At 32.9% G+C, this 15,110-nt stretch overlaps 3 protein-coding genes across 4 annotated transcripts; all 3 read right to left on the bottom strand.

The window, feature by feature from the left end:
- Positions 1-2,126: 2,126 nt before the first annotated feature.
- Positions 2,127-3,925, bottom strand: LOC107938676 (cytochrome P450 89A2). Its single transcript, XM_016871903.2, has one exon. It carries the CDS (start codon positions 3,872-3,874, stop codon positions 2,330-2,332), a length of 1,545 nt encoding a protein of 514 aa, XP_016727392.1. The 5' UTR covers positions 3,875-3,925; the 3' UTR covers positions 2,127-2,329.
- A 1,196-nt stretch (positions 3,926-5,121) lies between these two features.
- On the bottom strand, positions 5,122-8,899 carry LOC107938671 (maltose excess protein 1, chloroplastic). Of its 2 annotated transcripts, XM_016871899.2 has the most exons (9): positions 8,406-8,899; positions 7,755-7,928; positions 6,903-7,193; positions 6,664-6,753; positions 6,365-6,466; positions 6,150-6,268; positions 5,831-5,893; positions 5,680-5,741; positions 5,122-5,540 (listed from the first exon to the last, which is right to left on the bottom strand). In XM_016871899.2, exons 1-9 carry the CDS (start codon positions 8,637-8,639, stop codon positions 5,458-5,460), a joined length of 1,218 nt encoding a protein of 405 aa, XP_016727388.1. In that variant the 5' UTR covers positions 8,640-8,899; the 3' UTR covers positions 5,122-5,457. The 2 variants fall into 2 exon arrangements, with proteins under 2 accessions (XP_016727388.1, XP_040931104.1); XM_041075170.1 differs by lacking the exon at positions 5,680-5,741 and having other exon boundaries at positions 5,427-5,540; positions 5,804-5,893; positions 8,406-8,755.
- Positions 8,900-10,914: 2,015 nt separating this feature from the next.
- Positions 10,915-14,941, bottom strand: LOC107938687 (RNA polymerase sigma factor sigA). Its single transcript, XM_016871913.2, has 10 exons — positions 14,511-14,941; positions 13,210-14,015; positions 12,928-13,126; positions 12,742-12,834; positions 12,440-12,568; positions 12,215-12,268; positions 12,055-12,132; positions 11,891-11,953; positions 11,369-11,481; positions 10,915-11,212 (listed from the first exon to the last, which is right to left on the bottom strand). The coding sequence occupies exons 2-10, from the start codon at positions 13,869-13,871 to the stop codon at positions 11,104-11,106; spliced, it is 1,500 nt and encodes a 499-aa protein (XP_016727402.2). The 5' UTR covers positions 13,872-14,015; positions 14,511-14,941; the 3' UTR covers positions 10,915-11,103.
- Positions 14,942-15,110: the final 169 nt, after the last annotated feature.

Raw genomic sequence — 15,110 nt, 5'->3', positions numbered from 1 at the left:
TTTGGTTTTAATGATAAAGTTAATGCATGTTCTATTAATGTAAATAATATAGGTTCAAAATTGACTATATGCAATTTTTTATTGACTTTTTAAAAAAATATTAAAATACCCTTGAATAATATAATTTATTTTTATTTAGGATAAAATTTTTTGTAATTTTCTTAACTGAGTTAGTACTTGTTGACTCCTAACACCAATTCAATAAAAAACTTAAATAATAATATAGATTAGATATTCTCATATTAAACATATATTCATATATAAAAAAATCACACTAAATTTTGAATGATGTAAGCTTAATTCATAGGAGCACTTGAATGATGTTAGCCTAAGTGAGAAGTGAATAGCCGATTGAGTTTTAACTCGATTAGTGTTGGTATTGTTGTTAGTATAGGAAGACGTGGGTTCGAGTGCGCTATAACGCATTATCCTTCTATTTAAAGGTTGAGGGTTTATAAATATTTCTAAATATTGTATAATAAAAAATAAATATGATAAAAATCTATAATGAAGCAATTGAGTGCTGACTTTTTTATTATTTAATTTATTGGGATTGAAAATTTCTTAAATGTTGGTACATATGTAAATAAATGCATACGAAGAAAGCAGATGGAGCGACCATAAAATCATGTTTTATTGGCTAAAATATAAAACTTCGTAAGACAAAGACAAGGTAGGAAGTGACGAGCAAGCAAATGTCAAACTTAGAACCTCCCTCACTACAAGCATAGGTAAACTTGAAGAAAAGTCCAATGGCAAAAGATAGTTTTATCATTATTAAATTATAAGAGAAGGGTGTAGGCCTAATTAGTGCGATTTAAACTGAGGTCATATATGCGGCGATGAATATCTTAACTATCACGTTAATATATAATGTTTAGATTTAATAATCTTTAAATATAAGAAATAAATATATTCATGTGTAGATATTGACATCATTATGATCTAGCAAAATTTCCATGAAATTTGCACTACACATTTATAAAAAATTGGTAAAAAAAATTATATAAAAATTTATTTATGAAAATTAAATTTTAAAATCATATTGAAAATGTCATCTTAAATTGACTCATAAATCCGGCAACAATATTTAATTAATTATTATTATTATTATGGCTTTATTAGGGAAAATTTATTTGCAAATGGTGACAGTGAAATGCAGTCGATGATACGTCAGATGATTATAAAAGGAAGACGACATTTTATCGGAAATTTTTTTTATAAAGAATAACTTATATATTATTTATAATATAGATCCCATCTGGATATTATTGTATTGAATTTACAAATGACAATGAAATTATTAAAATTAGAAATTTTATCGAATGCGCATATGCATAAGAGAATTATGTATTTAAAATATAAAAATTAGTTTAAAAATAATATTTAATAATTAATGAAATGTAGTGTTAGAAATTAATTAATAATAATATATTAAATATATATGATATTAGAATGAAAAATAATAAATTAAATTGTGAGTATAATGAAATTTAAACATGCAAATACATATTAAGAATACTAAATGTACTAATTATCAATATATACAGTTAATGAGAGTAATAAAATATGCATAATACAATTAAAATGTAAATATTATATTAAAAAAAAACTTTGGGTAAGTGGTAAAGTTAATATTTTATTGATACGAACAACACAATTTCAAATCTAATCACATGTAATTTTTTTAAATAAAAATATTGAAGTACTATCAAATAATATAACATATTTTAATTATGGAAGGATATTTTCGTGATTTTTCTAATTGAGGAGTTGGTGCCGGGTTAATTTGTGATACAAACTCAAACATGGGCTTAAATAATAATATAGATATTTTTGCTTTCAAAAAAAAAATTGCATTTATTAAATGTTATTGGTTTAATAGCGAGAAAAAAATGTTTCACTTACAAAAATGAAGCACATTTTATGGCCAGTCGTTTATCTTTTTAGAGAGTACCTGCGACTAGAGAATTAATCACTATTACCGGTAGTGAATTTTCAAATATTAATTTGATGATATAATTGTAATTGAATTTATAATTTTTAATTATGCTGATTAGCTTTTAAAAAAAATCAAACCCTAAAATAATAATCACATGCATGCATAAAACAATGCCATCAAGTAATAATCCTTATATAAAGATGATTATGACAAACTAATAGTGCATACAATACAACATGATACTAAAGGTTAAAAGGTTATATGCATCTAAATCAACTTAATACAATATATATATATGTATGCATGTATAACGAATCACATATGTATTGGGTAATATATAGATATTTTAAAGCGATTATAACATAGTGAAATGTTAGGTCTGCTAATTTATATCTTGTTCCTATCTGAAATCTGGGCCTTTAATGGCGTTTTCATCACAACAGTGAACTCTTGTTTCTCTTCCAAGCTAATGGAATCTCCATCCATGGCTTTCCATTCATATTTCCATATCATGTTCCCCACAAAATACTCCAAATGAAGAAGAGCTAACCCAAGTGCAGGACAAATCCTTCTTCCCACACCAAACGGCATCATTTTAATCTCTCTACTCCCTGTTAAATCAAACACTTCGCCATTAAAATCATCGGTTTTCAAGAACCTTTCGGGCTTAAACGCCATCGGATCTTCCCAAACTTTCGGATCCCACCCCATATCCGCCACCATGAAATTGATCGTCCCGTTTTTCGGCACCCAAAAACCACCCAACACGGTGTCTTCCGTCGTACGATGGGGTAACACGAAGTGGCCTGGCGGGTGACGTCTCAGCCCTTCCAATATCACTGCTTTTAAATACGGTATCTTCTGCAAATCATCTTCTTTGATTTCTTCATCATCATTATCTCCCATTACGCTTTTGATTTCGAGCCATAATTTGTTTTGAATTTTAGGGTATTTCACCAAATTCGCCATTATCCATTGTAGAGCTGTAGTGGTTGTATCGGTGCCGGCGTTAAGAAACTCAGAGGTTAATGTCACGATTTCTTCTTCATTGAATTTCCTTTTCTCCAATGGCAGCTCTAAGTCCAATAAAGTATCGACGTAAGCCAACACATAATCATCAGTTTCCTTGCTTTTCGATTCATCTTTAGCTTTTCTTCTTGCTCTTATCAATGGAAGCAGTACATTTTCTCGATCTTTACGTAACTGGAAGAGCTTCCGCCATTGATGTCGAAACAAAACCTTGGTAACACTTGGACAAACATTAAGTATATTGAACTGATCAGAACTCAAAAGAATCTTTCGAGTGACAACTTCGATCTTTTCGATTTGTTGTTGGCTAAGCTTGTCACCGAAGCACATAAAAACCAGTAAACAAAACATGGCATGTCGGAAATGAGACAAAACCTCAACTGGTTCTCCGGTTTTTGACTTTTTCATTAAATTATTCAAAAGAATGTCCAAAACCCATTTACGTGCATGGGAATAGGATTTTATACGCAAAGGATGGAGGATTTCCGACGTGAGGTTCCGGCGCAAAAGCCGCCATGTGGGGCCGTAAGTGCCGGAACTGATGTTACGTTGGTGGCAAGTCATGAACTCGTTGGTGGGAAGGGCTTTGGGGCGGTCTGAAAAGATGGAACCGTTTTGAACAAGAGCTTGGTGAGCAAGGGTACGGTCGAAGACGAAAATGGAGGGACGAGGACCGATGTGGAGAGTGACCATTGGACCGAGTTTAGAGCTGAGGGTACGGAGCATGGGTTCGATTTCGAAGAAGGATTTGGTGAGCCATATGAGGTTGCCGATGATGGGGAAAGTGGAAGGGCCTGGAGGAAGAGTTTTGGGAGGCTTTTTAGAAGGGGAATTGAGGTTGATGAAAGGTTTGAGCAGAGCAACAATGGCGGCTGCGAGGAGGATAAGGAACCAGGTTCCCATTGTTTCTGTACGTGGATAAAAATGTTAAGAGGAAAGATGATGTGAAGAATAAAAACTTGGGTTTTCAATTTATAAAGAGCTGGCTTGGCTGTGTTTTTCTTTGTTTTATTATTATTTTTATTAATAGAGGAGGATTTATAAATAAATATTAATAATTGTATTTAAATATAATTAAATATTAAATATTATTTAATTATGTTTAAATAAAATTATTATTATCTATTTATAATTTTTTTTTATATTTTTTTATTTAATTTAATGATGAAGTATTATGTTATTATTTTTTAATAATACATTAGATATATATATAAGTATTATTTTTTATTAAAAAAATTAATTTTACTTTTATTTAAATTAACTAGTTAACAAATAAATTAAAAAATTTAATACTTTTAAATATTTTACAAAGAGATCATATTAAAAAATGATTTTATTTATAATTAAGTCAGTTTAAGATACATAATAAATAAAAATAAATTCTTATAGATTGTTCTACAAAGATTCTGTCATTTAACATTATAAAAAGGAATAATTAAGAGATGGGAAAATTCAAATTTAAAAAAGAAAATTTCATTGAGAAAGAATAAAATCGAAGAAATAAAAAAAAAACTCTGGGATGGTTATGAAAACTTAAAAAAGCTTTATAATAAATTTAAAACTCTCAAAAGAACTACTTTAATTTTAGAATCTATCTAAAATTAACTCTTAAATCCATTGATAATTAAATATATATGAAAAATTATTTCATGTGAAGTTAGAATTTTATTTTATATAGGGTTGCACATATATTAACAAATGACCCATCACTTTATTTCAAAAAATTACCTCATTTATATACACACAGTAACTCAAATATTTATAAATAAAGTTATCATATATTATTTATTATTATTTGAAAAAAAAAAGTATCCAACTTTTAATGTTCACAATTATAGGATTTTTGAATGTGAAACGATTTAAATATTAATTTATCAAAAAATTTAAAAAATAAAATAAGATTGATTTGATTATGAAATGATAAAAGTAGCCGAATGGTTTATTTTTTATATAATCATCTAGAACCATTTTTTATTTGAACACCGAAGGAATCAACTTGTTATGGTGAAAACTAAAGTCCGGCATCTAACATTTAGCATAAATTTCTGTTCATATTTTGGATTAAGTCAACAAATCTTAAATTTTGTTATTATTAGAATTTGAAATATGAAGACTAAATATCCAACCACCATGAAAGCTTTCTTGGAGTGTGCCAAGAATAAAGCTTCTCCATTAACAATTATTATTAGAGAATTGTATTATCCCCATCCTTAATTCTATCCCAGTACTAAGTACAAATGATCATTCTATTTGTTAGACTTAAACCTACTTAACATTAGATACAAAAAAGGAAAAAAGATTACAAAAACACGATAAGAATATATTAACGTGTCAAAATTTATATAACAACGTAATACAGTTTTGGATAGCTTTTTAGTTGGCAGAGTATCCGGCTGCAAACCGGATTCAGATCCGGGCAAAAAGGATATATGATCATGCAACCAGGTCGTTTTTGTATCATTCCAGCTTGTGGCACTGTCTTCAACTTATGATCCAAAAACCAACTCTGTCAAAGTTCTTATTGGCGAATCGTATTCATGCACAACGGTGTCTCTCCAGAGTGTTATTCCTGTTGGTAGGGGGAGATTAATTAGATACATCTCAAAATTCTAAGGCAAAAAACACATTAAATTTGTTTTCACTTCTCTATGTCTCTGGTTGATAAGAGTAAAGGACATAGGATAGTTTAATAGTGGTGGATAAACAACCTAGCCATGAAATTAAACCGACTGTTGCTGCAATGAAGAATTCCCGGCCGATAGAGTTGAAGCTGGAATGGTAGAAAATGATTGAGACACTTCTCATGATATGCAACAGGTAATAAAAATTAACCTGTATGATAAAACGCACGGCCCTTACATGTATAAGCATACAATATTCGCGTAACCATAAGAGACTGTCCCCCAAGTAGAACCAGTGAACCTGGAAAGTCAGTAGAATCAACAATAATAAGGATAGACGATGTAAGGACAATCAGAACTCAAAAGTGGTCAAGTCTGACGTCACTTAACATTCAGTAACAATAATAAGGATAGCCGATGTAATGACAATCAGAACTCAATAGTGGTCGAGTCTGACGTCACTTAACATTCAGTCTGCTTGGTTTTACTAACGTGTGCAAGTAGCTGGAATCATTTATAAAAAACAAAACAATAAATACGATTTAATGAGTAATTACCACATAAAATCACGAATGAATAGTGCACGGGGTATCATAAGTCCATTTCCAGTCATAGCAAGCAACATTGAAATCGCTGATAGGCCTTTAATATTATCAGGATTCAGAAAATTTGTCCACTGAAAAGGAAGCACAAATCTTAATCAGGTACGCATTCGAATCAAACAAAATTACTTGATCATAGCCTTAGATACAAAATATTAAACATGAATTACCATTTGTGAAACTGGCATCCACATGAAAAGAAGAGTTGCTGTCCATCCAGAAATAGCTCCCACGAATTTCACACCTTTCTCTGAAAGTTTGCCCGTATGTGCCTGCAAATCTTGGCAAGTGCAAGTTTAAAAGGGTGCAATTGTACTGCCTATGTTTAATAGTCGTTTCTAAAACAACCGAAATAGAAAGAACAAGGAGTCTCATTGCTTGCCAATTCTTCCTGATAAAAGGAAAAAGTTTAAGCTCATTGCTAGAAACAGAAAATTTAACATATCATATAGTAGCAGATAGATCTTACCATAGTTACAGCTGCTACAGCTAGAATAAATGCTATTGCCCCCGGCAAGATGCTATTGGGTATGTATGGGACAAATGTAGACCACATTATCTGTACTCAAATTGGTACAAAAGATGGTGAGACTTGAAATATATATATACACACATAGATTTTGATGATCTGTAAATATATCATATTCAAGTTTGTGTGTGCACAGGGACTTTTAAGTGCAAGCAGAGAACAGCGGGAAAAGAGCTAACCTGGGGAAGCACAGAAAGTCCACCAACAGTAATAAAATCTTCCCAAATTTGCCAGATTCTTCTGTTGAGTATGTTGTAGTAATTCAACAAATTTAAAATGAGTCCAGAACCCACAACAACCGAAGTGGCCACAAAGTGAGGGAGAGGCATAGCTTCTGCCATCGTAAGCTGACTAATCACCACATATGTTGATAGCACTCCTAGTGTTTGCACCACAGCAGCCTCCTTTTCCTTTTTCTTGGCAAAGTAAGAAAGCAATGAAAGGTTTCCAAGTAAACCAGTCAACATTCCCTGCATGTACAACATCCCCTTCCTTAGGTTCCTAGAAACATCTTCATTTGGTCCATTGCACAAATTCAAGAAATACATCAAAACTTAAGTTTATAAAAGCTCCGTAAAGTAAAGGGCATAACAACTGCTCAGAAGAGATTAAACTTGTCATAAATAGACGTTCTTGAAAGGTTTTTGCAGCTGACTAAAAGCGGGGAAAACTGTACTCAGGACTCCACAAAAAAACCTATGCAACTCTGTATCTATTTTCTATTTACATATATTTCACACTAAACCACAAAATATGTTGAATTCATCATTCCATTGCTCTCGTGAAAGGAATTGAAGCTCATGGGCTCGTGTGGGTATTTTCGAAACAGAGAAGGCAATGATATTTAGTTTATTGCTCCTAATATAATTGATAAAAGGCCAGAAGTCCTCTTTAATAATTCATGTGTTCTTTAACCCTTAACTTTTGGCTTCAAGATATCATAAAAAAGTACCAGGAAAACAATAATACATAAACAGAAGAACATAAATCTTAAGTAAACCAGAAAAAATCTAACTGCAATTCTAGATTACCAGCCATGGTACTGCCAAAAGGGCAGTCTTATTTCCTGCCAGAAGATTGCGTGCGTTGAGGATGATCTGAGGCAATTGAAGCAATAAAAATGGTATATTTGCAGCTCCTGAAAACGTTGATGTCAATGAATCCCATTGCTCATAGCTCCTTTTACTCTTAAAATCTACTGATCCCTTTCAAATTCCACAACAAACACAAGAAAAAAAAAAGGATGAATGCATTTTAACATGCACAAATTCAGATAGGTTAAGTTAATCTTTAAATCCCAAATCCCTTCCATTAGTTTCTATAGATTTACCTAAGCCTAGAATGCGTGAAATTGCAAACCAATCGATCACGTAGGGTCTTTGAAGGACTATTTTCTCTTTTAAGAAACAGAAGAAAAATCATATTAAAAAGTAATCGATCTTTTTAACTTGTGGACAGTGAAAATTGAAGAACTGAAACACCACCTTAACAATTAATCTGTTATTTTCTCAAAGATATCTGGCTTCAATTGAATTCCTTATTCGATTGCTCAAAATAGTGATCACAAATGAATAAATAAATAGAGAAGGATAAAAAAATGATTATCAATAACTGTCACTGTCAATAACTGCAACTGTTTAATTATTTTCTGGAATTGAATTTCAGAAGAGTTCGTAATCTACCTTGTGAAGCGGGTGAGGAACGTCTGAATCGAGAGCACGAATCGTGCTGACTCGGTGGTGGAGCGAGTGGAAGGAGTATTGACCCAGAGACGACAAATTCAACTTGTTCTTACCGGAAGAGAAGCACTTAGAAGGCAGTAAACGTGAAGAGAAAGCGGAGTTTCGAGAAAGCAAGGAAGAGTGATCATAATTGGCAGCAATGGAGGCTATAGGCAAACTCAATGAATCAGCCATTGAACCGTTCGATACCAAAAAATATCTGTTATTGAGTTTGAGAGGGTGAGTGAAAAGACAAAGAGGGAAGTGAGCTCTGGTGGGATGATTGATATGGCAGTCTACGGAGTCTAGATGTGACACGTGGAAAGTTATAGTAGCATATTATTTTATTTAATTTTCGAGATCGGAGTAGAGGTATTATCGACGCAAGTTGAGTTTGAATATTTCTAAATTCGAGCTGGATTCAAGCTTTGAAGTTCGATATTTTTTAAACTCTCGAGTATTTAGAGTTTATTTGAAAATAAATTAATGATATAAAAGTTGAATTTAGTTCAATCAATAGTTTAAACTCGGATTTTATAAAATTTAAATTTAAATTTTTTTTAATTAAAAACTTGAATAAGTTACAAGTATGAGTACCTCGTTTGCCTTGTTTATCATTTGCTTTGTTTTGCTGAACTACTTTGCTAATTATACAATTTCATATTTTAGCTTATCTAATTAAATATTAACAAAATTTCAAAGCAGTTAAAAGCTTGATAAAAATGTCTCAACTACGAGCAGCAGCAGGCTAAGTTGCTCCACAAATTCGGGGAGGACCAAGTAGTACAGAAGGTTGCAGGGCAGATCTTCGTGCCACAACTGAATGATTTCACCAAGGCTCAAAGCAGGCTGCGGATGAGGTATGACACTTTAATTGCCCAGCTCTGTGCTCGACTAGCCAGTACCGAGGGCGATAAGGAGAATGAGTTGCCTTGCGGGATAAGTACCGTCCAGCATCTTTATTCCAAGAGCCAAGAAATGAGCTTAATCTTCAGTGCTACGTCATGTATGAAGTCGAAGGTATAAGAACTGACAAGGTTGTGGTGCCTAGAGGTGATGCTAGGTATGCAGAGGCGTTTAAACTTTATGGTGGCATGGTTATGGAGACCAGGATGGGCATGTTCGCCAGTGAGCAAAGGAACAAGAAGCAACTATTGGAGTGCATGAGGAGGAAGATGTCCAGTTGGAAAGCCTGCGCCGGTTAGAAGACGGTCAGAAATTTCGGAGTATCCTGGCTTTAGCAGGTGGAGTTGAGGCTCTACCAGCTGCTGCTTCGAAGCGAGCTGCAACCTAGCTAAAGGCAAAGAGTAAACCAGCCAGTGCCACCCAAGAGAACGGTGGTAAATTCTATTATTTTAAGTAAAATATTCGCTGAAACTTATCTTTCAACAAGTTTCAACTTTATTATTTGATATAAATGTAATGAATCTTGTATTGTCATCGTTGTTTCAATTTTCACAGGAATTCTAGATTTGTGTTATGTCGTGCATGTAGGTTTTTTGGGCAACGTGGGAGTTGCCTTAGTGGCTTTAGTGGTTGACATTGTGAACACCATTTGAAATATTCACTAAAACATGAAACCAATTTCTATATTTTCATTTACGTACTCGTAACCTTTAATTATAGTCATGAAATTAGGAGAAAACGGCAGAATTAGTATAAATATGTATAAATATTAATCAAGCTCCTTAAGCATAAAATAATTTCATCTCACTAAACTATTCAATCTAGTAAAGTGTTTTTAAGTACTTTGAAGATTTTGACAATTTTATTTTGTAATATAAAATTCAACGTTCTCCTCAATACTGTTACTCTTCTCATTTTAAGTGTTTTTATTTCGACAACGGTTGGAGATAATAATCAGTCATCCTTCCGATGTTTTATTTTCAAATTGTTTGACTTTGCTATCATATGGTGTCAGACATGATTTCTTGCCTTTACCTTGTTCATTTTAAGTGTATAAAAAACCGTTAAAATTTTTATAAAATTTGCATTTTGTTAAAAAACATTGGGAAATTTTTGTTTTTAAAAATCATAGTTTTCTCTAAAAATGCATCATATGCATCATAGAGATTTCTTATAGGATCTCTTAGAAAATTTTAAGAAATTTTATTGATTATTTGAATTATTAATTATTGTATGTGTATTGTCATGTTATTTTTATATATACTATTTTTGGAAAATCTTATAAATGCATAAAAATTGAATTTATCGTATAAAATTTTTAGCAATAAAATTTATCTTATAAATGTATTGTCCGGTGTAAGGACACGTTGCGAAACTTAATTTTCAAAGCAATATAAAGTTACCCTGTACATATCACCATTTCATTCGGCCTTCCCTGTATCACAATTTGAATAACTTTATAAATTATGGAAATTTGGCTAAGCTAGTATGATGGAAGTAATTCTCGAAATACTGTAAATATAAAATCACTATACGCATTCAAACAACATGTTTATCATCATAATTACAGAAAAATTCGATGCATAAATTTTTTTCCCGATCCGTAATACAGTCAGTTTGTTGAACTCTGGTTACAGGGAGTTTTAAGTTCATGGCAGCCATGCCCTTTTAGTCTTGATATTGAAGATACAATTTTGCTTTCTGTATATATATACAATCATTTTTACCAATTTTTATATCTGAATTTCGAAAATCACTGTTTCAATAGCATAGCTTCCATTCCATTCTTCCTCGCTGCGTTTTTTAGTTTCTCCAGCGCGACAAGCCCGATTTGCCGGACTCTCTCTCTCGACAAACCGATGCTGAAGAATTAACAAAAGATTAAAAAAAAATGTCAAACACAACTCAAGAACGAAATGGCATTTGCATGAGAAATATGAAACTGAAAGGAAAACTGTTGATGTCTTCGAAAAATAAAGGTGGTATGGTTAGAAATCTGCAGATACGAATGAACTCACCGTTTACTGATGTCCTCCCATGTAAGACTTTCTTTACCGAGACCATGATAAAGTTTTATGATCTCCCTTTCTCGTTCTCCCAGTGTTATACCGATGAGTCTGTTCACTTCATCCTGTAAATGTAACATTCATAAAGATTACATACGACATCACCTGCAGAAAAGAAATGTGCTCTAATCGGATCCTCATGGATAAAAACTATTTTATTTGGAAAGTTCTTTGATCGATTCAAATCCAATTCACGAAGCACATGGACAATGCATAGAGAAACATAGCAGCCATCAAGACAAGAAGTAATGAAGATATGACCATTTTAGGATCGATGTTCGATTTCTACTAATCTACTAATAGTCAGCTAAGAAAAGGCTTAGTAGAGTGCTATCGGAGTGAAAGAAAGTTAAACCCGAGTCAAAATTTCTGGTGATGGAGCCAAACGAATGAGAAAGAGGTGCAGACATTACGATTATAAACCGTTCATTCGATAGTTTTTTTAGAGATCAGTGAACTAAAGTATTCATTTACCTTGAGTGCCCCTTCATCTACTCCATGCCAAGGATTGTTTTCTTCATGGTGATCTGCAATGTACTGAAAAGATAAAACCGAAACTTGGTTAATAGTAAACAACATGAAATAACCATCAAGGGAATCAGGATTCTATTGAGTTGGTTCGTATTAGCGGAACCTACACTATGATGAGTCTCTCCAGGAAGACCATTCAATGAGGGGAACGCAACGCGGTCAAGTGAGAAGACCTTACTGTCTGCCTGCATTAATGAAATTATAGTGAGGATCGGAAAATGCAATTGTATTTGTTAACCAGGAAAGTAACTTTCGGGCGTATTGTACCTCTGTCGCATTCCGGACTTTCTTCTGAGACATGTTCAGACTCTCGGCAATCCTCTGGAAATTTAACATTACCAATTAATTAGTTACAGTCCACTGAGAGAATAAATAAGCTTAAAATACGCTCGGATACAGATATTAAACATTGATTTTGAAGTATAATGATTAGTCAGATTAACCGTAATTCATTGAAACTTAATCCATATGATAGTAGTGGATGCCACTTACATCAATAGTTGGCGTTATTCCTTTCTCTTTGAGTCTATATTTTGCATTTCGGATTAATCCCAGTCGTTCATGCATATGAGTAGGCAACCTTAAAGTTCTCGAGTTATCAACTAATGCTCTCGATACACCCTGAGATAAAGTGCAAACTTTGTTAGATCTTGTCGCACATATCCATATACGACACTCATATTAATAGGACCTGTCACTTTCAGGAATAATGATATTACATTTATGGAGTTGAGTATTACGAAATCTATTTTTAATCTCTACAATGTTTCTTCACAAACAGAGATGAACATTACCTGACGTATCCACCAGTAAACGTAAGTTGAAATTTTATATCCCTTTGAAGAATCGAATTTTTCGATGCCACGCAATAGTCCAATCAAACCACCCTACACGTAAATTAAACAAAGAAGTTAATCACGCAGTAAAACCGGAAAAATTGATAACTTATCATGTATTTAAACATGGTTGATATAATGAACCTGAATAAGATCAGGCATTTCAGCACCCATGTTATCGTATCTTTGAGCTATGGACATAACCAAACGGACATTGCTCATTGCCAATTTGTCTCTTGCCAATGAACATTCAATTAACATTGAACGCAACTCAGCACGAGAAATCTTCAAGGAAGTTGCAAGCTGTTCATCGGACGGGTCACACCCGAGCCTCTCCTTCAATCTAGGATTTCATTACAACAATTAGAACTGAATTTCAAGACTGAATTAGAATGATTCAATTCATACACATCATATATGGTTTACCTCAATCTCTGATCCTCCAAGGAAAGTCCAGTTTTGATTTTCTTCGACAATTGAACAACTTCCGCATGGCTGAGCAACTCTTCACTTACAACACCTCGCACATAACCCTTCAAACGACTTCGAAGCAGCTCCGGACTGATCAATGATCTTAGCTGCTTAGCATTAGGTTGCATCCTAGTATTGAATCTCCGTTGCCGAGCTGACACCCCAGAACAAGTAACAGGTACCTTCTTTTTAGTTTTTCTACTTGGTGATTCAGTGAACACCGTCCTTTCGAACGAAAGAGTCCATTGCTGTTCGAGCATAGACTTCTGAAACAAAAGAAGAGCCTCCACAGAGTAGTCAAGTTCATAGCTTTCTTCTTCAAAATCATCGGATCCCCGACACCAAGGTCCGGCAGTTGAAACAAGGGAAGCAGTATCCACATGCTCCTTAAGAGCTTTGATCGACCGACTACGCCGATCATATGAAGGAACACTTTGGCTACAATTAGATGATTTCTTTGCAACTATTAGACTTTTAGTGGGAGCAGTTTGATAATGTGGAGCTCCGCCATAATCACCAGCATACGAGTGCTTCTCAATGATATCGGAATACGAAAACGAAGAACTCAAGAGTCGCTTTCCGACAGTAAGTCCGATAATAGCAGCTGTTGCCATCATACAGCTTCTTCTCCGGATAGCACAATTACCATCACACAATTTTAACAAGCTGTTTCAATTTCATACAACTCTTCAACTGTATATTCAATAGGCAATTAAGCTAAACTTCTTTGATATGATAAACTCCTTTATGATATTGTGTCACTGAAAAGAGTAAAAAATGTTCGGATTATTTCTCTCAAAATACAGAAAAGAAATACACCCACACCCACACACACATGGAAGTAGAAAATTATACGAAAATAAAAGCAAATAAATGCTAACAAAAATACTATTTCATTTTTTTTTCTCTAATTTTGTAATTTCTAGAGCAATAAAAAGAATTAACTCATATTTTCAAGCTTGTAAACCATCAAACATTAAGAAATTTCCACAAACTTGGATGAATAGTGTCCATATCCTATGTTATTGCCTGACTATTTGTAAATCAATAAAAAATACAGGCAAACCAGAGCTGCAAATGGAATAAGTTTCCATTTCTGCAATATTAAGTTCTGTAATTTTTAGTTATTTACGAACAAAGAACGACAAGAATACACTAAAATTGAATAACCCATATCTATGCAATGAAGGGAAAATGAAAACAATGGACATTTTATGCAAAGAAACTTAAAAAGAAATAGATGAGTAAAAGCATACCTCAAAAAAAGGGTAGATATTAGCTAAAAGAGGAAGGAAATGTTACACCCAAGAAGAAATATAAGGAAAAAAATAAAGAAAGAAAGAGACGAATGTTCCAATGTGGAAATCAGAATATTTAGCAAAACATGAGGTTGTCGGAGTTGAAACCTGTCTTCCACAGTTTTCTTACAAATTTCTCCATTATTTTTTAATAAATAAATATTAAAATATATATAACTTTCAAAATATACTGAGATTTTTATTTATTTATTATATAAAGAAAAGGGAAAATTGGGAGGGATATGGGATTGGGGAGGAGAATAGGAGATATTCAATGAGCTGTAGCAGATAGGGTCCTTTGAGTGGTTCATAGCTCTTTCCATCTTGCTTTTTTTTTTCTCTCCTTTTTTTCTTCTTAAACTTTTTTGTTATTATATTTTTTAAAATTTGAATAAATTACGCCTAAAATCACTAAATTAATAATAAGTTTATGTTTTGTATCTCAACTTTAAAAAGTTACAAAATAATCAATGAACTATTCAAAAAATTTTATTTAAGAAGTCATTAGGTTGTTAAGTTTTTTTTTAAGGTCCGGTTAGTGAATTCCGAGCGATGATT

This window comes from Gossypium hirsutum, chromosome A08 (genome assembly GCF_007990345.1).
Source record: "Gossypium hirsutum isolate 1008001.06 chromosome A08, Gossypium_hirsutum_v2.1, whole genome shotgun sequence".
Lineage (NCBI taxonomy): Eukaryota > Viridiplantae > Streptophyta > Magnoliopsida > Malvales > Malvaceae > Gossypium > Gossypium hirsutum.
The sequence above is the reverse complement of the archived record's forward strand: the minus strand, read 5'-3'. Positions and strand labels throughout refer to the sequence as shown.